Here is a 26694-nt window from a genome sequence, read left to right as displayed (position 1 = left end):
AAATGTCAGTAAATGTAAAATACTTTAGAAAGTCTAAAACCGTTTTAAATACATTATTCACAGCATTTTGAGAAGACATTTCCCTGGACAAATATTATTTGTTATCTATTAAAAATATTTTTTTAAATGAAGATTCCTGTTGTTCCTCAGTCATTCAAACTCTCCCTCCTGCTTGTCAACCATAGCAGTTCTGGTCAGGCTTTGTCGCTCTAAGTGGATGACAAGTCAGGACTCACAATGTGCTTGTTTGTTGTTGTGTTTGTTTCTGCGATTCAAGAACAAGTTAGTTCGTTAAGTTCCTCTTAATCTGCCAACCGCGGCTGACACAGTGAGGTGGCGGTGTCTGGAGTTCCAGCATCTTGCAGTGACTCCAGCAGGTTCTGAGTCTGCCAGATTCTACAAGTGAATGAGAGGCAGATGTGTGGTGACAGCGCAACGCTCATTAGGCCGAATCAGTGTCACACTGTGACAACTGGCCAAGTTGAGGCTTCTCTCGTCACTCAGTGCTCAACTCCATTCAGCCAAGACCGGCTCGGACTCTCCGAGACCTCATTTAAAACTATTAACTGTTCTGGCTTTCTTTCTTTTGCCAAAAACAGGACCTTTTAAGCGAGGTTAGGTGTCCGCTACACTGATAAACTCCTTTTTCTTGTTCCCCTTGAATGAATCCAGCCACAACATTCCTCCAAGGCTTCAGCCAACTCTTTCACATATCTCTGATCCCGGTGGTATCCCTGACTGACCACTGGTCAACCCCTGCTCCTCAATCTCAGCTGTGTGGTCAGCTCCGGCCCCTCGGGGCCTGCGTCCCTTGGCTGAAGTTGTTATATCTATTTCAGTCCACTAGAGACCAGACAGCCGCCACAGTGGCTCCAGAGAATTCCCCGTCCAGTGATTAGGGATGGTAGCACTCCGCTCATATGCTTTAGCATCTCCTGTGTCCAAACTGCTTAGCATCTGACGGGTCGCTCTAAGCCATTAAGGCCAGTTTGCAATTATAGATGTGTGGCTGCTGGACACAGAAACAGATGTGCTTTGATCTATTTACGGTACGGTGGATGGGGGGGGGGGCTCATAACAGCTTACTTCCATGCGTGGGTCAAATCACGCACCTCTGACATCTCTTGTCTCTCAGTTCACTTGACATGCACTTGTGTTTTTCAATCAGGAGAAATAGTTTGGTGATGAATGGGCATGAAGGAAGAACAGCGATAGCAGCTGCTATGTGTACGTGTCAGCACGCATACATGATCAAGCACGTGTGAACTCGCTGCGTGTGCGTTTATGCCTTTAATATGCATGTGCCAACCAAGACCAAGCATGTGTGGAGGTGAGAGCTTGTTGAATGGAAATTTCGGGCAATCCTGTTGCACTAAATAAAAGTCGAACCGATTCAGGCCCCATCTGTTTAATCACCCAAATTCACCAAGGGGCAAAATAGTTAGTGTTGCAGTACGTTCTTAACGCCTTGTCTCCTTATTTCCCCCGTCAGCCAGAAGTGCTTTGGGTGGTGAAAAATGGAAAACAAATGTTCTGTTGACAGCTTTCTTATGCCCAGGGTGTGTGAGTATTTATATCATAAAGGTGCCAACACATCCTGGATTTACAGGCTGACCATCGCTGGGGGGAGAGAAAAGAGGGGGACGAAGGGCGAGATCGGTTATGAATACGCCTCGATACGCCTGTGAGAAATTAGCTCACCACCAAGTCTGCTGTGGTGTGAAATTCACATATTCGCTGCAAGAGAATTAAAGTAGGACATCTGCAAGTGGAACCTGCTGATCGCCAGTTGGGTGCCGACGTAACAACCGCACACTTTGTACCTGGACTGCATTAAGGCCGAGGCCTTGGCTGCTGCTCTGAATAAGACTCAGCAATAACAGGACTCCACTCAAAGTTTTAAGCAGAACACGCCTCAGTAATATTCAGTTCCTCAGTAATTTTTCTTCCTCGTCACTTGTCGTATTGTCGCCACTTTGCTTGTATTAAAAATTCACGGGTCACTTGTACAGCATTTAGCGCTCGCCTCCAGTGCTGCGTGCTCGTGCTAACTAGTCAAATGTGACCACTCCTCACAGCGGCGGCCGCGGGTGAACTGTGATTTCCTAATGTTTATGGTGTCAGTGGCAGGCCTGATGGGAAAATGGTAATAACTCCACAACCAATATGAATAATGAATGAACCCACATAATTTCATAAATCAGACGGGATGGGCAACATATGGAAATAAGATTCTCGCCACCGAGCTTCAGTGTTAGAGCGAGAACGCTAGATTTTAAAACAGCTGTTACTGCTGTGATACTGTATCCTATACGATAGCCTGCAGCGTGCTATGAGAACACTGTCTGCTGTACCATCACAGAGGTGCATTCGACAGGGTGCACAGAGGGAGCTCGCCATTGACATGGAGCTGTAAGCAGGTCTGTCCTGAGGTGAACCATGTGTACACAGCTTTAGGTCCTCTCTGATGTAGGTGTTCCTCCGTCCGCCAGCGTGGTGTTACGAGGCCACCATCCCACTGTGCTTGTTCCGACGTCAGCGTGCCGAGAGGAGCACTACGGGAACGTTCATTCATAAACTCGCATGCAGCAAACCACTCACATCGGATTCATAGATTTCATTTTTTCCATCCTAAACTATGGGCTTATGTTTCATTCATCTCCATTTAAATGTCACCAAAATGTTTATTTATCGTAAAAAAAGTTTCCCCGACAATCACTGAACAACAAAAGCTCAGTCCCTCAACAAAATAACAGACGTTAATATTCTGAGGTCTGGCTGGACCTGCTCATTAATTCAGTTAAATGAAGTGAGAGAGGGGGAATCAGAGTGAACCCAACAGGAAAAAAGCCCTTAAAACCATTTCCTGTGATTTGGGTAACATGCAGAAATCTCAGATGCTCAGACTTCCTTTCTTTTGCTCCCTGCTTTCCTCATGTTGTAAATTCATATTCATCTTATTTTTCTCACTTTCTAGCACAGCTCCTTTCCGTTACTCTCATGATTGCTGGGTCAGTAACCGGGTGGTGGACTGGGTCAGGGGGCACAGTCAGGTTTTGTCCACCAGCTTCGGGCTGCAAAGGTTAATGCCTCCTGACACTCTCAGCTCCATCAGTCCCGGCCGCATCATTCTAGTAATGCAGAAGTCATCGGGGCCCAGGATTGCGTGAGGGCTCTCATCTGGAAACCCAAACAACCTTCCCCTCATTGAATTCCTCTTGAAGAATGCAAAAAATTAATTATTGGATTAAGCTTCTTTGTCTTATTGGATTACACTTTATCGTCCGGGACTGATGTGTTTTCGAAGAAAATGTTTCCATAACAGATCAGATATTGCATAAGAGATAAAGAATATTCTAATAAATGTGCTCATGTTAAAGTCTGTAAACATACACCAGTGAGTCAGTTAAAGCGATGTTGTAATTTCCAGGGCCAAAGTTTAATCTGGATTGTGTGGCCTCTTTAGCTGGTGTGCTGGTCGTTTCCAACCATACTCCACTTCCTTTACAGGCACTCAACTGAATTGTTGCTTAACCTGCGCAGTGACCCTGCCACATGCTATCTACATCCCTCTACCCCAGATCCACCACCGCACTGCTGCCCTTGTAGGCGAGGGTTTTGCTCCGCGTCAACCGGAGACACAGACTTGCGAGGAGAAATCCATAAACCTTGTGTTGGGGCGGAGAAAAAAAGTCAGCTCCAGTGCTTACTCATCTGTTAAAAACGGAGTGATCTGCAAAGTTTGTATGAGAGGGTTTTTGACGGTGCCCTGCTGCTTTGTCAGTGCAGCACATGCTGCAGGCACTGGCATCCCCTATTGCCTTCCAGGTCATTGGCCAGGCCCAGCAGGCGGTGGGCTTCTAGCCCCATGACACGTCCCTGATTCACAGCTGGATCCGAAACAAGGTATCATAGCAAATGAGTCGGTAAAACATCACTGGTTTGAAGAGCGTGAAAAATTGTCATGATATCATTTGTAATTCCTGATCTGGACTGCCGTTGTGGTAGGAGAAAGTGCAGTAGAGAGTGAGAGAGAGAGAGATCTGGTAATGAAGGGGTTTTATTCCTCTTCGCCATCTCCACCAGTCACCGAGCCCCCCTCCTCCCCACCGCCCCACAGCCTCACCCCCAAAACTGATGCCCGAGGGGGGAAATCCAAGCTAATGTAAGGAGGCAATAATTAAACATCTCGTGATCCTCAGCCAAGTGGCTCATAGGTGTTGCACCCTTAACATGAGGGCTTCGTGACACATTGTCCCATTCCTGAATGTGGATTTTGCTCCTCATTGCACACGACTCGTGAGTGGTGGGGATGTGTCAGATTGGGCCTGTCCTGGTGCGTTGGGGTGATAGTGGTGATGTTTGTGGAGGTAATACAGGGGAAGTAAGGAGTTAGTCAGATGTGGTCAGCGTTCAGCAGTATCATATTAGAGGTAGTGCAGCCCCCCAAAAATTGAATAAAACACAGGAGTCTTTCTTTTTACAAAATAAAATCGTAAAATATTAATATAAAATAAACTTTATTAATTATAATTTCTTTATTACGGGTCAATCTTTTTTTAGGAAATTAAAAAATATTTGTTACATCTGGCCAGAATCTTTAACTATGTTCAATAGTTCGGGAAATAAAACTGTAATATTTCAGAATATCAATTATTCTTTCGCTAAATTAAAACCAGATTGTTTTTATTAACAGAAGTACAATAAAGTCATTATATTTTCGACTGAGGGAATTATTAATATCTCATAAATTGTGTGATATTTACGAGATATTAATAACATAAAAAAATGTTTATACACATAATGTATTATGCAACAAAATTAAATAGATAAACCCTTATGATCTTTAACCTTTCTATGCTGAGAGTACAGTTGGCTGTGTGCAAGTGTGATGGATGCAAAGAATGGACAAACATCAGCTCCCTCTAAAACCACAATGGAGACCTTGGATCTAAATGTCATGGTTTCATAACGGATACACTGACATTTGTGTGATGGGATTTAGCCATGGGTTAATATAGCCATTGCTGGCACACTGCATTGATGTCCATCTCACTCGGGCTGTGAAGTCTATCTCACCAGTTTTTCTTTTTTTTTGGTGTGCCCTCACAGAAGTTTCTTTCAAAGGGATGAATTGGATTCTATGCTGGTTAAAGCCAATTATTTTATCAGAAAAAAAATGTTTGATATGTAGGTTTGTTTTATATGATGTTAATGTGCCTCAGGAGCTGTTCAGATCATTCTTCTTTTTTTGGTGAGTGTCAGGCTGCGGGTGGGGGCTGTTCAGGAAGGCAGGCGATCAGCATTAAAATCAGAGCCATGTAAATCTAATCAATTATACAGTTTTTCAGATAAAATGTTGGTAAATCAAAACACATTTTCCAAAAGTCACAGTATAATGAGAAATTTAAATTGGAAACAGAAACCATTTGTTTATTATAAATGCCAGGGTGAGGTGGTGACTTGCCATCCATAAATTTCGTTATCCTTTCATATTCCTTTTATCTACGACTACAGCTTTGGCACTCGTTCAAGATTTTAATGAACCCAGACTTCTGAGGCATCAAGGCCTAGTGATGCATTGTCCATTTGGATCAGGCAGTACAGAGGGGGGGACAAAGGCAAAAAGCGTTTGCCTTTGACATAATATTTTATATTCTATTGCCTTACAGGGGGGTCATTAGGTGACTGCAACATTTAACAACATAACAGATTGACAAGAATAAACACATATTCAGCATATATCTGGAATTAACTACCAGACTGATGATCTTGTGCGTTTGTGTGTATCTGTGTGTGTGTGCATGTGGCAAGGGGCGACTTGAATCAAAAAATAATTTTCTGTGCTTTATGAGGACACAGAGAACCCCCCTGCTCTGGCGCGACCTGGTGTCGGCTGCTTTCTCGGGCTCAGAGGTTCCTAGGGGAGACCAGAATGGAAGTTGAGCATCTTGCTGTGATCCAAAGAAAGTGTGCCAAATGCTATCAAAACTGGATTAGTAGACAACAATCGTGTTCGATGAACGGAAGGGGGAGGGAACAAAGTAGTTTCCAAGTAACCCGTGGATGGAATTTCTCGACTTCATTGCATTTTTATCCCATGTAGAAATGGATGTGCGCATAAGCCCCCTTTGTTCAGGAGTAAAGTCTATATTTAAAAATGCCAAGTTGTCTAACCTGAGCATGGATGAAGTGTAGAAGCATCAACCTCACTGAGATGTATTTATTATCTTCAAACCAGTGCCCTGTTTATGTGTGTAGGTCATTTCATATGTTATGCACTAGAAGGATCAGTCATGTCTCTCTTACTTATGATGATATATGTTTTTCTTGTGTTTAGCCTTTGAAAGAGAGGGAAACACATCTTTTAAGAATATCAGTTGTCCAATAAAAAAGACCTGGACGGTAAATAATACCAAATAGGTACGTCAGTGGTACCAGCATTTGTGGCCTGTGGCCCTTAAAAGTGATGTTATAGGTTGCATATGTGAAGGAGATGTGAGCGGTTTCCTTCTCAGATAGGTTAAATTTAATATTGTTTAAAAAATATTTATCCGTTATCCAAAATAAAGAACAACAAAATTTAAAGTAGAAGTCGTTATGTGATTTATGTTGTGATCCCCAGTTTGGGATACTTTACATAATATGCCATGAACATGCACTTACTGGTCTAAGAAGAAGTGGGAAAAATGAATGAATTATGAAGTACTTATTCATTAAAAACATCCTCTGTTTCATTTGCTTTATTGTGGTTCAAATGTCAATGTCAAGACAGGAAATGTCCCACTGCTGCAGTAACAACAAATGATCATCATGGACTTTTCCTCTTCTTTACCTCAAGGCCATCCAGCAAATACCTTTGATTCCACAACACCTCATAAAGTACGGTCAGGTCCAGCCGCACATGCACATTTAAATACACCCGCACCCCGATGGCTGTCCTCTGAATGCTGACATTTGGAGCAAATCCCCTGCTGACTTAATCACGGCAAATATTGCGTGTCATTTGTGCACCACACTTGGACCTGGCTGATGGTAGTGGTAGTAATTCACCACTGCTGTGAGAGGGAGCCCCTGGGGTGACGTGCCTGGTGCTCAAATCTCTCTTCTCTCTTTCCTTTTGATTCCCCCCGTTGCTCGTCCGTCGCGAGCCTCAGCCTGTCTCCGTCCCTTCTGTCTCGTGGAGCAGAAGGACACCAGAGTCGTTGTAGAGGGACACCATCTGTGACACAACAAATACAAATCTAAGCCTGTCAAGGATGTAAACAACAGCACAGAATGTCTATGATTAACCCTTGTACTGTATTTTATATCATTTGAATTACTTATTTAGAATTATGTTTCACAATAAATTCCACTGTATTATAAATTAAAGTGGGTAGACTCTCTCTTCTCCATCCTCTCCTCTCCTCATCACCCTCTTCTTCTGTTTACTTTCCCATGTGCTCGTCCGGCCCCGCAGAGCCCGCCCCCTTTCCGCGCGGCGGCCAATCGCACGACTCGCCCTGCAACGGGGTTACTACTAACACAACCAATCCGCCGCTCGCTCCTCTGGCGCGTCACCGAGCCAACATGGCGGCGCACTTGAGCAGAGCCGTGAAGCGACTTCTCCCGAGGTAAGTTTGTGTTTCTGTCGCTTCTCCTTCTCCCAACGTGCTGCGTCTGTGGCAGTAGAGCTCCCGACGTGGAACCTCACGGTGTTTCACGTCCGTCCGTGGATTAAATGTCGCTACTACAGCTGCTGTCTGTTGTGTGTGCGTTGTGTGTGTGTGTTGTGTTTGCCTGAAGGTGACAGACAGACTGTGGTTGTGTGTTTAATGACTTTATGAACAGTACATGTGTTTCTACACGTTGACTCGCTGCTGTGGCTCTGAACCAGATCCAGCCCCTGGTGATGCTGTTCATACTCTAATCTCTCCCCAACGTTTCATCTGGATACACTGGCACCTGTTTGAAACCACATAGAACCTGTCATGTTAGTTCATTTGGAGAGGACGAGACACAGTCATGGTTGTGTTTACTGTGTTTAAGACCTGTGGACATGGTTTACTGGGATCAAATACCTCCCAGGCTTCAGGCCTATTCGTTTGTAGCACTGTGAGTCAAACTAAAGGCAGCATCACCTCTCAACCACACTGCTACTTGTGAATGTTCCCATTCTATTGTTTTTATAATTATTTATTTAGCAGAAGGTTTATTGCCAAACACGAATTAAAGGCAGGAACAGAGTCAAGTTCCTTTTTATAGAGAGCACATTTAAAACAGCAGACACTGAGCAGCCATAGAGATCATTAGATTATTGGATTTTTTTGTTTGATAAATACAAGATGACAGTAGAAATGATAGACACAAGCATATGAACAAGAATAGGTTCACTTGAACTAAGTAGAAGGCCTGTTGGCTGATTGCATATATGATCATGCTGCCCTCTTTACGTTAAAAAGATCAAACTGCAGCAGAATAGAAGATATTTATGTAGCACCTTTCAACCCTGAAGAAATCAGACAGAAACCCCTTATTGGGGGTTGTGGATGATGGCAGTGTATATATTTTATATATTTATATATATCAAACAGCACTGAGTTCATACATCAGTTAATAGATGTACAAGCATAATATTGTTAAGAATAAAATACAAAATAACACAGAATGTGTTTACATGGAAGGTCATTTTTCTAATAATGAATAAAATAATTCATATTTGTTATATATTTTTTTGTATTGTCAAACTCAGTATAACCCAGTAAAATGTGGGTAACATACTAAAGTATGAAACCGGTTCAAGCCTTATTGCAGTTTGTGGTTTTGGGTGTTTCATGTTCTGTTACTATTTTCTTTCCATCCGCTCAGTACTTCTGTGTAGAGCATCTCCTGTTGTAGTTCTGGTTGCCCGGCAACGCCAATGTGATGCAGAGAGTGCATGAAGACGCTGCACCAGGCTGTGCTTTATTTTTACTTTCTGACAGCATGATCTCGATATTACTGACGAAACTCATGACGCCGTATGGCGGCCGGTTTACTCATTACAAGCATTTTCATAGGTTTTTAGTGTCCAATAGAAACTTTGTGGTCTTCTTCAGGACAAGTCAATTTTGTATTTGCTTGTTTTGTCAGTATTCGTAGTGGACATGGTTAAAATAATCTTAATTTGTTATTCACCTCTAGAGTCATTTTGCGGTTTGTTGTTAGTGCTTGAAACTGTTTTATTTTGGATCCACCTCTGGAGTAGAAATTGACTTAACTATGCAAAGTAGTTATTGTAAATAATTGCCCATTATATCCTTGTAATTTGAATGTGTATCAACTTAAAATTTAAGTTTTTATATATTTTTTATTTTATTTTACAATCATTGTCTTTTTATTTTTATTTTTTTAATACAATCATATTTTAGAAAGTAGTGACATTCTCTCATGTTAGCCACTCTCTCCTTGTCACTCTGCACATGCCATCTAAACTGGGAATACAGTATTTTAGACACAATCTTTCCTATCAACAGTGTCTGTTTATGGACTCCAGCCCCCATGCATCAATATATATGAATATAATTTGTGTAAACAGTTTATATAATGATACAGAACAGAGGATATTGGTGCTGCTTATTTGTGGGATTTAGGCCAAAGCCAAGATTCAACTAACGGAACAAGTAAAACAAACATATCAACATTACATAAGAGACTTGAAGCAAAGGTCAGATTGACTCACAAAGGACCAACAGTCAGGATGTAGCTTTTGCTGTTACGATTTAAATCATTAAAAAAAATTTAAAAAGTCCTCTAACAGGATGTGATTACAATACAGAATTGCTGGATTTACCCTTTTAAGAACAGTAAAACATGTTAATACTTGCATGCGTATTAGCCTTGTGTGCATTTCTGCAGGTTTAGGTCATGAAATTCAATGACAGATGGTTCGCAGTCAAGTTGCCTCATGCTCTTCTACCTTTTCAGTTAATTGTCACGCAAGTCTCACAGGAAGTATAATTAGAAACTTCAAACAGTCTGAATGCTATAACTTAATATTCAAGTAATGTGTCTGTACTGGTCAACAACATTGTGACATGTGGCACTAATTCAAGGCACATGAATTTCCAGAGGCACAAAGCTGACGATCCTGCCAAATTAGAGTGTGAAGTGACTGTCACGCCAGTGTGGGTGTGTTTGAGTGTGTCTGTTTGTGCTTGTGGTGATATCCTGAATAGTTTAGGAACAAACCATTCTCTCATCCTCAGTAATCCCTCTTTCAACTTAACATCTCACTTTTTTCTTGTTGTACTTTTCAGTAAACTCATAAAGTGAAATCCACAATATTTGGAAAAATTAGATGTGTTCACTTGTTTACAGCATAATCATATAAAAATCTACCGTTATAATGAGATTCATATTTATTTTTGGCCGGTGTTTCGGGGAGGCAGTGCCTTCATGGTTAAATGCAGCGCTCTCAGATGGCTGGAGCTCTGAGAGGAATGTGTGTGCTAGTTTTATGGACAGCCTAGAGCCCTCGCCCTGGCATTGGCGGCAGACTGCTCTTTGTCACAAACACCCTCGTGTCAAAGATGCAACAGCATCCTGGAGGAAGCATTGACTGCCGCTATGAAGTCGACAAGTGATGAAAGTAGCCTAGAGGTTGTCAATTAAGAGAGCCAAGGCCTGGACCTTATAAGTTAATGGGCAGTTTCCCCTCTCCGGGCCTGCTAGGGCTTTATAGCACAGCTTATAAAGCCCCCGAGTGTAATGCACCCCTATAACGCTTTCAATTAAGAGAAGGGGCATAAAGCAGTGCAGACACTTGGCAGTCAAGCTAGAATGTTTATAAAGTGGCATTTGGCATAAATTGGGAGGGGGGATTTTCAATTGCTCCAGTTGTTTTAAAGCAGCAGCCACTGTGCAGAATTTTATTTTGATGGCACTTCATGCTGACTTGAAGCATTACAGACGTCCTGGTGTCTTCCCATTACTAGTTCCTTTAGCTTGGTCATATGGACGCACAGCCTGACATTTTAAAAACCCTGTCTTCTCAGTTGTAAAAGAGATTAGAGCCAAGACAATGCAGACTTTTAATATACAGTTGTAATTTTAAACACTTTTAATGACACTTAATATTAGTATAAAGTGTCATTAAAAGTGCATTAGTTATTTCACAGTGAATTGCTTAATTTGCATTTAAAACTGTCCTATAATACAAGAAACATTTACTTGTAATGCACTTAAATAAAATAAAACAGAGGAGACAAATGTAATTAGCTCTTGCACACACCACATTTCTTGATTGTAATTCTGTTAGAAAGAAGCAGTGTTTTTAAAGAAAATCCCTTCACTCATCTGGTGTCATCTGTCCTCAAACTGGCTTCGGCTACTGTTAGAAAAATAAATGAGTGTTGAATAAACACTAGTGTGTTGACACCTCATTTCCTTGTTGATTGGTGGTGGAAGCCGAGCTTGAGGTGTGTGGCCATAATCCAATCAAGCAAGAAAACAACCATTCGGTCTGTGTAACCACATTCTGCAGCTATGGGAGGTTGAGCAGGCTTGTAACCACAGAACTTAAGCTCAATATGCTTTTCTTGAGCTTTTTAATGATTTATCTTGTCTTATTGTGGACATGTTCTTGAGCATTGTGTCGTGGTAGCAAAGATTTTGGTGCTTTAAAAAACACATGTGAGCCACTTTTAAAAGTGTGTCTTCCTCTTTTCCCCTGTTCAGACATCTAGTCTCTCAAACGGCATTTAATTGGTCAACGTATTTGCTGGTGTCAAACAACATCAGCAAATGGGGTGGGTGTTATACTGGTTTTCTCACCTTGGTTGTCATGTTCTACCACAACATGGATTTTGCTGTATCGTCGTTATAAACACACACTGGCATAGGTTCTGGATTTAACACACACACACACACACACACACACATACACACACACACACACACACACACACACACACACACACACACACACACACACACACACACACACACACACACACACACACACACACACACACATGCACACGCGTCTGTTTGCTGTCACTGCAGAACCAGAGCATCACCATGTCACTAATTCACTTGTAGTTTGGATGCTGCAGTTACTCTCCTCCACTTGCACCAACTTGGGACCACCTATGAGACAACAGAACATTTTTATCCTTGGCTTAAGGCTTCACTCACATGTATGGTGCATATGTTTTTATTCTTAGAACTTTTATCTTTTATGGTTATGTTCTCCAAATGGTTACGTTTACATTTGGGCACCAACACTAGTTTTACTTTTCCAGCAAGAATGCTGTTATTGTATTATACAGATTGAATTTGTACTTTTTCTGGGTTCTCAAGTATGTATGTGTTTTTCAACTCTATGTTAACTCTTAAGGTTTTCAAATTGCATGAGTGTTGTGTTCGGGGGACGTTTTAAGTCATTTTCTTCTTGTGGGGTAAGAAGTTAAAGGTTGTTTCTTTAAATGTGTAAAAGCTTAAGTGTAATGCAATTCCCGGGTTGACTGGTATATTTGTGGCATGTCGAATTACAGATGATGTCGCGTCTTTTATTTTACAAGGGGAAAAAAAAAAAATATTAAAACGGTAAATGTGAAAAACAGCACTTTTCCCCAAATATTCTTTATTGCTGAGAACTAGGTTGCTCAGCAAGTTCACTCGGCTCAAAACAACAGCACGGCACTTACTAATGAATCTCATTAATTACTAATTAGCCTAGATTATGGGGCAAGGTTACTCCGCTTAAAACACATGTAAGCCTATAACTTATTTTCATTCCTGTTTTGAGCCAACAAACACCTCAGATTCTTTAAATAATTATGTTTTCCTTGCTTAATATGTTTTCAGTTTCTTTGCTCACAGAGTGAAAAGAAGAAGAATGATGTTTTGCTTGAAGCATCCACATGCCTGTGGATGTCTCTACCAGTGCCCACAGAGCACATTGCCTTTTTTTTTTAGATCCAATGAATCAATAAATCGCTCTGTTACCTGTTGTTGACCCAGCTAATCTTGTCTTTGAAATCTGTTACAGAGCATTAAGTTAACACATGTTGCTGTGTGAAAACAAAACTCCGCTAACTGGCGTGGGGACCAGCTGAGTAAACGTGGCTCAGGGAGCAGTGTGGGGTGGCAGCAGAGAGAGAGAGAGAGAGACACAGAGAGAGAGAGAGGCCTACACTTGTTTCAGTGCCGACCAAGGTGAATCCATACGGCCAACAGATGGCTATGTTACCCAGTATCCCCATAGAAGAAAAAAAAAACAACCAAAACAAGTGTCTGCGCTCTAGTTCTGAAGCCTTTGATCAACAACACATCTTCGGCTTCAGAGTGGGACTTCTTAGGACCCCTGAGCGCACATGGAATCGCATCTGTATAAACACGGCCATGGGAGGAATGTGTGAACAATGCAACCAAAGAATTTTGTTCTCGAAACGCGGGGTGGACTGGGCCAACGGGTGGTTTGTGTGGTTTAGAGTTTGAGCGTGGTGGTCGGATCGAATGAGGAGCTGGGGAAATATCCTCTGTTTTTAATGATAACAAAAGTGGGAAACTTGTGTTTTCGGCTTTTGCACAGTGCTGCGATGAAATGATCCTTTTGAAGATTAATACATGGTGTGCCATTCTTGATGTGGTCGTGAGTTTCGGCAGCGTTATTGTCCAGTACTCCTCCTCAAATTTACACATGGTAATCATAATGTGTTTATTCAGTGAAAATCTGTCAAGAAAAATTAAAATATTTCACAAAGACCTCCCTGGAGAGACATCCAGTCTTATCGTGATAGTCGTGACGAGTTACAGCACACATTGATCTATTTATTGAACCGTATTGGAGCACCAACTGTGTATGAATAACTTACAATTTCTAATAAATAAAGAGTATGTTGGTCTGGTACAGTTTAGCCTATGTAGCATTAATTAAGTCGCAGTCAGATGTGTGTGTATGTGCGTTGGGGGCAGGGCAGGATATTGCTTCCAGGTTTGGAGTCAGCACCTCTGTCAAAAGGCCAAAGGGGCTCTTTACCTTTAAAATAGATACAGATTTAGGTTCAGTTTGCTCCTCAGAAACCTGCAGGAGTGTCATTGGTCATTCGAGTATTTTCATCAGTTACTACGGTAAAGTATGTGTTGTCCTGCTCCCTTTTCCTCGGCTGCTACGGTGGCGTATTGGTCTTCTCACGGCACCGAGGTTGGCTCATTGCCATGGTGATGGTCGGCTAGTTCCAGGGCGATGAGGTGTAATTTACCCAGCATTTCCTGTCTGATACACAGCATCCTAATGAGTAAGAGTCCTGCTTTTATAGCAGAGTGTTTGTTAACCAGGCGCAGCAGGGGGGGATTTGTGTGTGGGTGGGTCGTTGTGTGTGTGTGTTGTCTTTATGCCTGTGTGTGTATGCCTCCCTTTGCTTTTCTGTGTACGTACAGCTATAGGTTGGACTATCTATAATAGTACACGGGTCCATGCTGTGGCCACGTGGCTGCAGTTCTTTGTTGAACCCCTCGGTGTCAGTGTTGACAGTGTGCCTTGTGATGAGGTCTGTGAGTGCAGCTCGAGATGCTTGTTCTAAAACCAACTAAAGCTTCATCTCAAGCATCTTCCTCATGCAAGGGTTCCAAACATCAACTGTGTACTCGTAACCAGATTGTGCCGCATCTTGTCATTAAGGAAAGCATGCAGTATAAGTATAATGTGATTTTTGTATAAGTAGTAAAAGTAAGCATTATTCGTGGCAAAATGTAGTTTTGTTGTAACAGTAAACTTAAATTAACATATCTTAAGTGAGTCTGCTTGTCTTCTATTACATTAAATGTTTGTAGATTAGTCAAATAATTTAAATATATTGAATATGTGTTTTTAAAAGGTGCTCAGATATAGATTTATCATCTTCATATCACTGTAAACTAAATGTCTGAGGTTTTTGACTTGTGCAAGGTATTGCATATCTATGTGCATCTGTCAATTTTGACATTAATAACATGAATGAGGAAATTAATATTCATCAGCAGGTCTTATTTATTGATTTTAACTTGGTCAATACGTAATATGTAGTATCGTTTGTTATACTATAATTGTAGCAGTCACTAATAGAGTGTTGATTTCATATAGCCTTGTATGCTCTGATGAAATAAAAGGGTAAAAATGTACTTCTTGTAAATCATAATGTGAAATATCCCATGGTGACGTGAAGGACACTAAGGATTCCTGTTCCTATAGTTGTAGACTATTATAATCTTGAAATATTTCTCCACTGACACCAGTGTTTTGCAGCTTCTGTACATAAAAAAGAACTTGTCATTGACTAGTCCATATTGGGCAACCATTTGATAATTAACACGCAAAACCCTGGACTGCAAAACAGGACAACTGTGATGTGATGTGATCTCTCTCTAAAATTGAAGACAAATCCCATTCATGCTTCGTCTGGGCTCGCGGAGAACAGTTGGCTCGGCTGCTTTTGGTGTTTTGCCATATTCGGAAGTGGCGTATAACTTCTCATCACATCACTGGCACAAGTTGCTAGACAGGCAGCCTCCTGTTAGCACTACACTTCATTAGAACCAGGTTTCAGTGGTACCACACACGTTCAAAAGCAGGGCCCATCTCCCTAGCATCAAAGGAGGATTTTATAGAAAGGGTTGTCTCTGTGTCTGTCTCCCCATCAGTGTCTGCTAATGATGCATGCTGCACACGTTTGTAACATTGACACCCTCCTCTCCCTATCACTCATTCACACTCTCAATCACTGCTTCCATTTCTCTCTTCTCTCTCCCTCTCCCTCTCTCTCTCTCTCTCTCTCTCCCTCTCCCTCTCTCTCCTTCTGCCTATCGTGGTGTTTGTTTGGCTGCTGGGTTTTGTTTGTTTATTGTTTCCAGATGGCAGATGCAGACTTCATTTGTGTGGCTTTCAAGTTCCCAGAGAGCTTTTTACTGCCTTGGCTCAAGCGCTTATCCTGTTTCCTCTAGCCAGGCTTTATGATGGGCCCTTTTATATGTAGCAACTGGAAACAACTGTCACTACCAGTCTGTGTCAGGGAGAAAAAGGAGGAAAAGCCTAGAGAAAGTGTCTATTTTTTTTCTTTGTGCTCCTCACTTGAACATCTTTGTTAGTGGCAGATCTGTTAAACCACAGATAAGGACAATGTTATTTATTTTTATTTATTTTTACCCACAGTGAACTTTACTGGCCTCATAGAATAAGAGAAAACCCTTGATCCTGTTTACTACTCTGCATCATTAGCAACCCAACCGAGAAATGGGATGAAATGTGCAAAAACTATTTTTTTTTTTTTTTTTGTTGGCATGCATGCTCAGAAGTGATGAAGCTGGTACTCTGTTGATTTTAGGGCCTTGCTTGCGTCTAGTCTGGGCATCATTAAGCGCTGTGACGTCACTTATTTACAGGAACCCAGGAGGGCGACTCACCCAGTAAATGTGGGGGAGGACCAGTGCATGTCTTTACTCATCGGATGCGGTTTTAAGATGGAGCAGTAATCAAAGCTCTCAGCTATATAAAACCCACCCCTTTTCCTTAAGGAGGCCTTTTCCCCTGGCTGCTGCTGAATGAGTGATTACCCTGGCATTCAATACTGCCTAATCCCGTTTCTAGCAGTGATTTAACACAAATAGCAGTGGCCGAGGCGATGCATTCACTGACTTTCCCCAAAAACTAGCCACTGGAAGGAAACGTCAACCTGTTTAGTGTCCCATTTCGGTAGCGTCGACAATGAATGGGCCAAGCAGACACATTTTCTCAGTTGAAAGCTGTTTGGAGGATTGCAGGATGCCAGCTGTATCGCTGTCCCATTCACTCATAGCGCGCGTCTCCGATGACGTCAGCTCTAATCACAGTGATACTTGTGTGTTTGTTTACTATCTGTCAGGGTCCGCGGCGTGTGCCAGGATAGAGGTAGTACTGCCATATAAGTCGGGAGCTGCAGCGCAGTCATTACACTAACCCGCTTGTGACCCTGCACAAGGGAATCCGAGCTGAAGTGTGAGGGGATCTGACTTTAATGTTCACGTAATCAGTGGTGTTTGTGTTTTGCCACCACTGAGCGCCTGGCTGGCCGGCTAATCTCATCAGGTTTTGGGCTCTGGCGATGGGGTGAGCGAGAGGACAGCCTAGAATGACCCATATCTCTATGCCAGGACGGCTGCAACGCTGCGACTCTGCTGTGCTGCTCCATCAGAGTTTACTACGAGAGCCTTTGCCAGGGTGCTTACTACTGAACTGTCTGGCACAACAAGATAAAGCCTGCACTAATGCCCTCTAAGGACACAGCAACTCTCACTATAGACAAGTCTGCTTTTTGCAACTATGTAATAACATCGCAGAGCAAAAATGGGAACATAAACTGGGTTGTATTGTCCCAGCTGTCCATAGTGTTAATTGTGTCATTTATGTTCCTAATGTAGCTACATGAGTTGGGTAAAATTAAGTGTTTTTAATAAACTTTATTTATGTTGTCAAGTCCTTTACAGGAAGAAGAAAATGGAAAGGGTGAGAAAGAAGCAGGGGAGGGACATCTGGTCGCTTGTGAACAGATCAGATAAAATATTTTGGTTTTCTCAAGTTTCATTGAGAAAATGGTGTCTTGGTTACATAACATTACACCGTCCATTAGAAAGACTTACAGTGTGTTGCATCTTATCTCAAGAGCTCAGTGGTCCGAAGACCTCTGCTTGAGGTCTGTTTATTTAATCACAATGGCATTTAACAATTTTACTTTTTACCTCCGTCAAGAAGATTATGTTTGCTTGTTTGTTGATTGTTGTTAGCAAAACCTACTCAACTGATTTTAATGTAGGGCTTGGGCATGACCCAAGAATGAATCTATTATCTGTCGCAGGGAACTTGCTTAACATTTGATAATACAAGTGTACTGGTAACTTAAAGTTTATAATCGGAAGTTAGTGACCAGTAAGTCACCCAGTAATCTCAACCAATTGTCTTTAATCTTCACTAGCACGGTGACATTATAAAGGCTAAATTCAGACGGACTGAGCCCCTTATGTGACATTTTTTTTCCCTCTGATATTTACCTTGTGATGCAGATAAAATGATGCTCCCGGGACACACTGCATGTTTGTTATTGTAACTATAGTCCAAATTCAACCACGGAAATTTAGATTCATCTGAATAATTTAATGTTATTGTTATCATGTTGTTTTAAAAGGCCTTTTTGTGGTTCTCAGTTGTGAAATACCCACTGTTACACACTTTTGTTTTAGTGTTTACACCATTGTACTCACTCTGCGCAGAAACCTCAGCCCTTTCCCTCAAAACACACACACACACACACACACACACACACACACACACACACACACACACACACACACACACACACACACACACACACACACACACACACACACACACAGAGGTCCGTTTTAAGCCACTGGATATTTTTGGGCCATTTCAATCCCCTGACGTCTATGCATGTGTGTATTTGTGTGTGAGGGCACAGGGGCGTAATAAAGGAAGTTCCATTATGCGAGGCACGGATAGTTTTCCTATTTTGCTATCAGGATGTAATTGTAAATATTTAGTTTTCCACATTATAACAAGGATAGTCATTGATATGGATGCCAGGGATCGGCTGCACCACCCTTTCGTGAGTGTGAAGTTCACATTTTCTCATGTTTCATCAGTCTCTCTGGGCTCCAAGTAAAACACATGGTGAATATGTATTCACATGAATACTCCGATCCACCACAGTCATGAAACAAAAGAAATTGTGAGCATCAGCCATGATCTTTTTATTATTCAATATCTTATGTCTAGAATATAATATTCCAAGAGATAATCTGCATTCGGATGTACTATATTAAGTGCACCATCCGAGTGGTATTTGTGTTCTGTCAGTGGTGCAGGGGAACTGTGTATTGACAGAACGGATCCAGTTCTGCAGAGTTTGGATTGGCCTTTCATTTTAAGTAATAATTAATGCAGGATTCACCCATGTGGGAACATGTGTTCAGATCAAAGAAAGCTTATAAAACTGTTAATATTCTCGCCTAGGCCTAATTATCACCTAACAGCTGATGTGGCAACAAACAAGTGATTATTATCTCTTTTGCTTCCATTAGCCCAGCCCATGAATGGAGGCGCCTCTGAGTATGTTAATAAAGGGTTTGTGTTGATGAAAATTTACCCTGGGTGCTAAATGATTTCAGATTGAATTTATATCTTAACTTAATCCTCTCCTAACTTGAGAATGTTGTCACTTGCTGTTGCTGTATTTTCTCTTATGCTTTCCAGATGTCTGTGTCTCTGTGTCTTCATGCAATATAGACAAGTAATTTGTGCTTTTGGAAAATGCGTCAGCTGTAGTAAAAGTTGTTCTTCACGGAAATGTAGACCATCCTCTTAGCTATTCATCACACACATTCGTTTTTTAGACTGGAAGTGTGTCACCTACTTATAACTGGTACATTTTATTTATCCCACAGCCTGCTACCAAAGCTTATTAAATCAATAGATTCAAATCATGCCTTGCTGGGACGTTAAAGACTGGAATACAGACACGCACACATAGACACACAAACACAAGCAGCGTGATAAGTTGGCTTATCTTTGATGTACACCGATTGACAAAGAGACTCCCACCTATCAAAGGATTACAAATAAACTCCATTGAAAAGACTGCAGCACAAAAGGTGGCCCATGTTCTTTCTGTTTTTTGTTTGTTTAAAATTAAGACTGTTATGAATTCGTAGTTTATGTTTCTGCTTTTGATCTCAATGCACCACATGTCCTCTATAGTGGAATTTGTTTAAAGATTTCCTCCCCGTTTTAAGCTTGTGTTTGCTATCGGGCTACATCCTCCGTGAAAAGTGGACCATGCACTGAGTCAGATGGCAGTATAGACTAGACCACAAGCAAACTGCCATGCCTTTTAGTCCCGTCTTCGATGATGCGGTACTTCCTCAGGCTTTTGTCTCCAGTTTGGGGCACAGCTGTCAGGCTAGGTGCTATCGACGCTCCCCTCCCAGAAACCTCAGGCCACGCGCCGCTGCACCCCAAACACTAAATAGGAGCATTAGACACACCATGTTAAGGGCTGCTGGTGTTTGAGCTGTGGCTGTGGGTGCGTGTCTTGTCCCTTGGCCATAGACATGCGCATTATCACACACACACACACACACACACACACACACACACACACACACACACACACACACACACACACACACACACACACACACAGCTGCACGACACACTGCAAAAGGTATCCTCTTCCCCGTACTCTTCTAGAAGACAACAGATTTATTCTTTTGTGTTAAATGTCCCATTGTCCTATTGCTGACTTCGGTTTTCTCTGCTGGCCGTTGACCCCTCTCTCTGCTTTTAATTTCCCCCCGCCCAGCTACAGATCTGCACTGTGAAAATACCCACAAGGCCTATCTACCCATATGTAGTGTTGCAGATTTTGATTATGCCCCACTGCCATCACACCTCAGCAGGGTATATCCAAACATGAAAATTAATTCACAGCTAAATGCTGCTATATGCAGGCCGAGAGGGAGAGGAGAGGAGAAATCAAACACAGGTTTACACTAGTGAACAGCTCCAGCATTAAGAAGGAGAGCCTAAAGGCAGGCAGAGAACCAGTGCTCATTAATGTGCAAAGTAAATGGAACAGTTACACCACCCCACCCAACCCCGAACGACACGCACACACATGCACACACACACACACACACACGTATGCAAGGGTCATTTCAATGCTCTGTGATTGTGGGGAATTTCAATGGGCAAACAAAATTGACCTAAACGAAATAGATGTAATATATTCCTGGAGCTGCTTAAAAATCAAGTTAATGAAAAGGAAGAATAAAATCTGCATAATGAGCTGAAACTGTAAACAGAGCGAGCACTCAAAGGACGGTCACATCGATCAGTCTCAACTGAGAAAGTCTAGCAAACTACTTGCCATGTCGATAAAACAAACTTCTAACCTTAAAGCTTGGGAATGTTCTCCATCAACTTACCGTAAAAACACTCTGGTTCTCTTTTATACATTTGTAAACAGGAAAACTTTTTTTTTCAATTTGATATAATTCATCTGGCTAAGGTATATAGTTGGGAATTTTTAGATTTAGCTATAGCGTCATTTTAGACTCGTCTGCTATGAACTTTAGCATGAAAGTACTTGGGCATGACTTTGTCTCAGAGCAATGCAAATGGTATTGCCCCCTGATGGTTTGGTATGCACCCAGCTGGCCTTTAAAAGGTGATAATTGGAAAATACAGGATGAAGCCCCAGTCAAAGTTGGGACCTTGTGTTAGTCTGAGTTAGCCATAGCAAAGATGGAGGATAGAGAACAGTAGAGCTGTATAAAATGACATTGGAGGAAGAACTGATTATATAAATGTCTTATTTAATTATATTTTTTTAAATAACTTCCATTTGGAGCTTCTATTCCAGACAGTGTCACTTCTTTGCAGAGGAGCGTAGTGCCGAAATATATCACAAAAACTGATGAAAAGGTTGATTGCAAACTGTTGACTTCAAAAGTGGTGCAAGTGGAATAAGACATTGTTAAACAAGACTAGGGATATAACATTAGAATTTAAAATATTAAAGGCAGACTTTGGCAGTTGAAAAACTACACACATGTATAGAGAAATGTTTACAAAAGACAATTGAAAGGTGGTTGCTAAGAAATTCCATATTTAAGGTCTGCAGATATTAACCTAGTTAGAAATGACCAATCTAACTGGATGTTGTTATGCCTCTTAATTCGTTTGATCAGTTTTTATCACAGACAAATTTCCCCCGAAATTATGACTGAAAATATCACTTAGGAATTAACTTAGGGGAAAGGAAAATGCACGTTCCTTTATAAATCCTGACACAGCATTCCTTAACTTCTTGGGGAAGGAAGTGGAGTGGGAAGGTCAGGAGGCCTATACGGGAGCTCTTCCCTTTACAAGGCAACATTCAAAGCATTTCTTCACTCGTCTCCTTGTGTTAGTCTAACCTAGTGTAAGCCTTTGCATCCGTTCTCCATTACTGCGTCCTCTTCTGAGAAAACGTGACAGTGATAAGGACTCTTTTGAAGTCAAGCTTTACTACAGGCCCTCCACAGAGAGACAAAGCAAGTGGCCAGCGGCTTAAGTATAGAGAAAAACTCAGCCATTTTGAGTCCTACATTTCTATTCAAAAGGTTCTGGACATCTTTACCTCTTGATTCAGGATCAAGGATTGTATGTTTTAATAAAAATGTCCATATGAACATTTTGAAAACATCAGAAATTAGGCTACACAGTCAAAACAGTCTGCAGAATGTCAACCATCATGCCCTGTGTCAATCAGCAGACATTTCCACCAACAATTCGCCAACACCCATCATGCATTCTGTTCAGGAAACCTTTTACTAACTCCAAATGGAAACTTCCTAATGACTTCCTGTAGCCGTTGCCCACTGTTGCTGTCTGCATTTCAGCAATGGGCCAGTTTGACTGTACTTCTGACTTTTGACCTTGACATTGCATTTCTGTTGTGTTCATGACCACTGAGAATAGTGTAAATGCTACTGCTCAGGTCAGTGGGTGAGTATACCCCCCCAATCAAATCGCATCTGACTCTGCACAAACACTTCACACAAGTTGCAGAGGTAATTGCGATGACATCTTCTTGATCTAGCAGAATGGTATTTATTTGTGAAGAGATACAAGTCAAACCTGAGCTTTAAAACACCTGGCTTAAAAGGGACTTTACGTACACCTGCTTTAGCATCTTCTGTAACGTTCACTAGTTTGTTGTTGAGAAAGTAAGAATTGCTTGCTCTCAAACATCTCGACTGACAGGCAAGTCGCAGTATATTGATGTTTTTTATTATTATTTCAGGCTGGTCGTGAAATGAGTTTGTGCCAGACAAGTTGAAAACGTGACACTGAGTTTAATTTCCATGATCCTCCCAGAAAAGGAAGGAAGGGGCACTCGTTGCCCGCCCCACCTCAACCACACCCAATATAGGCCAAGGTAGGGTCTTGCACTTTCCCTGTCACTTTCCACCACGTGTCTGTGTCTGTGTTTATATTTCTGGCTTTTTCATCTACCAGAAACAACACCATTAGTTTTGCTGCATCAGCTGCTTGTGTAGAGAAATAGAAGTGTTGATAGTTTCTATGATTGTATTCTTTGAAAATGCAAGTTTGTATAATCAGAAATTATATCAGTGAGGAGACTGCTAAAAACATACACAATTTTCATAATCTAAGAGTTGTAAAATGAGTGTTAATTGCTTGCCTGTAAACATCACAGTTTTCTCTGGTTGGGAGAAGGGTCATGAACCTACTGACTGATCAGTGGTGAACAGGTTTTTATTTTCCTAAGGGATAATTGTGTTCTCTGTTGATATGACGAGGTGAAGACATTAGAGATAGTCAGAGAGTCACTTTATTATTCTTATTAATTATTTTCCAACAAAGTTTGAATGATGCCCCCGATTTGCAACGTCCCTTTATTTGAAAGAGTATTTGAACTTGAACTCCAACAAGACACGCTATCTGGCCCACGGGTCAGTACACCAACACTGCATGGTTTCAATAAATTTGTAAAACGTACAAATTTTGCCTTTTTATTTTGTCCACACCTGCAGTTAACGCTTGGCTGGTCGGCAGGATTTCTCCTCCAGCGGGTCAGAGTATTAAACTACTCTCCTCTCTGCTTCAGAAACTCACTTCTTTCCTTGAACATGTTCAAAGCCTTCAGGTTGTCATGTTGAACCTCTGTCATGCAGTGGAGAGTCTAGGATTTGTATTCATTTTACATTTCTTTGCAATTTACGTAAATCCGATGTTGAAAAAGAGGCAACTGCCAATCTAGATTACGATTTTACTTACTAAAACATTAGGCCTTACATTGATTTATACATTGCTTGCTGTATGTTTAACATTGTGTAACATTATCAAACAATTGTGGTCCCGGTTAATCCCAAAACACCACAAAGCGAAGAGGGGCTTTGTTTGCGGTGAAAGCCAATACAAGAATTCTCTCCATGTGGTGCACAACACCTGCAGCACAGAGCTCTGACAATCTAAAAATCCTATCTTTGTTTTTGCATCACTACTTTTGCTACAGGTGATGTGTTGTTGATATAAAGTACACATATCATGCGTTTTGGTTTCTCCTTTCCTTTAGTGTGTCATATACCCTTTTATGCACATGTTCAAGTTCTGCTACGTTGCAAAGGCTAAACTCTGCTTCTGAAGTGCCTGAAACAACTTGTGTGACGCTATTCAGTAAAGCATCGACATCATCAAATAACATACAGTTTTAATGTAATGCAACTGTCATATGAAATGTTGAGAACTACCATTTTTTGCATAGGTGGTTTTATCAATTAGTTGCTTAGTCCTGAGTTTCAGTGACTCTTTTTTTTTGGCATTTTTCATGTCATGTAGCTTTTATCAGTGCAACAACAAAGTTTGATGTGAGGTTTGAAACTTGGACACAACCAACTACATGCCCTTACATGAAATGAAGGGCAAACATACAGTATAGACTTTACATCTTTGTCGTAATGTTTATAGTTGTTTCAAAAAACCTCTTATAATTTATGTGGACAAGATGACAACCCAGAATGTGCAAAAATGTTTAGGTATAACTCAATCATACAAGGTCCCACGGGCTTTCAGCTTACAAACCTTTTTATGTGGCATGTGGGAAGGAGCTGTCGGCTGCTATGGGGGTTGTGGCCTATATAATACTTCCATGGTCAGATATTCAAGAAACTTCCTGGTGTGTCAGGATCAATCGGGCTTAAGCCAGTCTTAATTAAAGGCTTGGGGCTGGGCAGAAGTCGAGGGCAAAAGGCATCCCTGTTGGTTAAAAGAATGAAGCGTCTGTCATTAAAACACTACAGGGTGCATCAGCTTTATTATTTAAAATTCCTCTTTAAATACTCTTACTGTTCTCTTCTAAATCGGACAAATTGTGGTTTAACTATATCTTTTGTTTTTTGATTGTTTAGATGGTATTTACAACCAACAATTGCAAGAAAAGTGATTATTAGCCTCCTTGTGAATTATTTTGCCATCTTGTAACTCACTAAAATCAATACAGTTGATCGTCTTGCATTCAGGAGCTCCTCCATTCACAATAGGGTTGGGTGCAATTCATATTTGTGCTGATATGGTACCAGGAGCGGTACATCAAAATCATTACTGGCACCCAACAGGACCTTATTGGTACTCTACTCTTTCTACAATAACAGAAATGTAATTTCAGTTGTGTAAAAATATTTATTGTTTATCTATTTGTAATATTTTGTTATTTATTCTAGATAATTGACTTGCCCCACAAATAACTCACCCTCTCCGCTCCCAAACCCATCTCTGGCACTTCAGGCCTTTCAGTCTTTCACCAGGACAATCAAGGACAGCATGTTGGTGAGGAATTTAGGACGCAGCCAGTGGTTTACAGTAGGCTAACGTAAGTAAAAATGCTAAGTTAACGTCCACCGAAGACAGCAGAAAAAAATTCAAGTTATCTCTTCAATAAAACTTAATTAAACTAGTTAATAACCTGAAGTTATCGATGATTCCTCGCTTGTTGTTTTGTCCTCTATGGACGGTTCAACTTCTTCTGGGCTTGCTGCAGGGATGCTGGTTTGATCTTGAGCAATCAACCTTAAGAGTACTCTACTTTCTTTCACTTCTACTTGCAGTATTTATTTGAAGTAAACTTAAGTTTGATATGTATATGTTTTAATCTCACAAGGATTGTGTTGTGCACCATCTTGAAGCCTCCCCCTCATTTAAAATCACTTCCTCTCAGAATTTGTTAAATCATATTATGGTACAAAAGGTAAGGGGCTCAAGTTTAAAAGTAAATTTGACAGTAAATGAGTTTCCAATGGCCTTGTCTACTGAGGCATAGTTGTTACACAAGTTTTAAACAGATACATTTGTAAAGCAGGTGCAGTTATGATATTCAACCACTTGGGGGCACAGACAACTTACAGGGAAGAGATGAGGAGGCATGGGCTGGAGTGTGAATGTTGTTTGTGTGTGGGGTTCATTAATTAAATGGAATATGATCCAAAAGACTCTGCTCGCTCGTGACACATCATGTCCCACAAGAGAGGAAATAAGACAAATGTCACAGATGTCCCTTTTTTCTCCGCCCTGTTTTGCTCTCGTTGTAGTTTTCTTCCAAATCCAAACAGTGGACAGACAGTGCCTTAGTATGTTTTCGTCTCCTGAGTGGATCTTTCTAGTACACCCATCTGTCAGACTTTTTTCTGAGGTCCGAGGAGGGGCACGGGGGCATGTTTGTGTCTGGGCTCGGATGGGTGTGTGAGTGGGGGCAACAGACCAGACACAGCACATATCACACCGTTCGCCAAATCTCATAATAGTCTGATCTAACCGACTGATCTAATGTTCCCGTCTTATCCATATCCAGGGGGCTTCTAGACACACCCCATCAGATTGTCCCACGTATGTTATGTGACCATTTTTTGGGCGCTTTAACCATGCATTTCTATTCTCACTTGTTTCACCTCAAACTTAACCAGGGCCCTATCCTTTCACAGCTCGACCCCTTTCATTATTCTCCACCTCTTCTGTCCAGTTTCTTCCCCCATGAGATGACCCTTGACACCTGCGGGGTCAACTAAATGTCATCTCCTCTGCTTCAACTCCAGATCTTAGCAGAGTGGATGTATGCAAAAATGAAAGCATGCTGAAAGTGG

The 26694-nt window shown here is 41.4% G+C and overlaps 1 protein-coding gene across 2 annotated transcripts in view; it reads left to right on the top strand.

The window, feature by feature from the left end:
• Nucleotides 1–7558: 7558 nt before the first annotated feature.
• The window catches only part of clybl (citrate lyase beta like), a 68177-nt gene continuing 49041 nt past the window's right edge, over nt 7559–26694 (top strand). Inside the window, exon 1 of one of the 2 annotated variants that reach the window (XM_034574553.1) lies at nt 7559–7616. In XM_034574553.1, the coding sequence (XP_034430444.1) occupies nt 7573–7616 (44 nt within the window). In that variant the 5' untranslated portion in view covers nt 7559–7572. The remainder of the gene's footprint in view (nt 7617–26694) is intronic. The other variant, XR_004612534.1, reaches the window with a different exon arrangement.

This window comes from Hippoglossus hippoglossus, chromosome 21 (assembly GCF_009819705.1).
Source record: "Hippoglossus hippoglossus isolate fHipHip1 chromosome 21, fHipHip1.pri, whole genome shotgun sequence".
NCBI lineage: Eukaryota > Metazoa > Chordata > Actinopteri > Pleuronectiformes > Pleuronectidae > Hippoglossus > Hippoglossus hippoglossus.
Note: the sequence above shows the minus strand (reverse complement) of the source record. Positions and strands in the feature narration are given on the sequence as shown.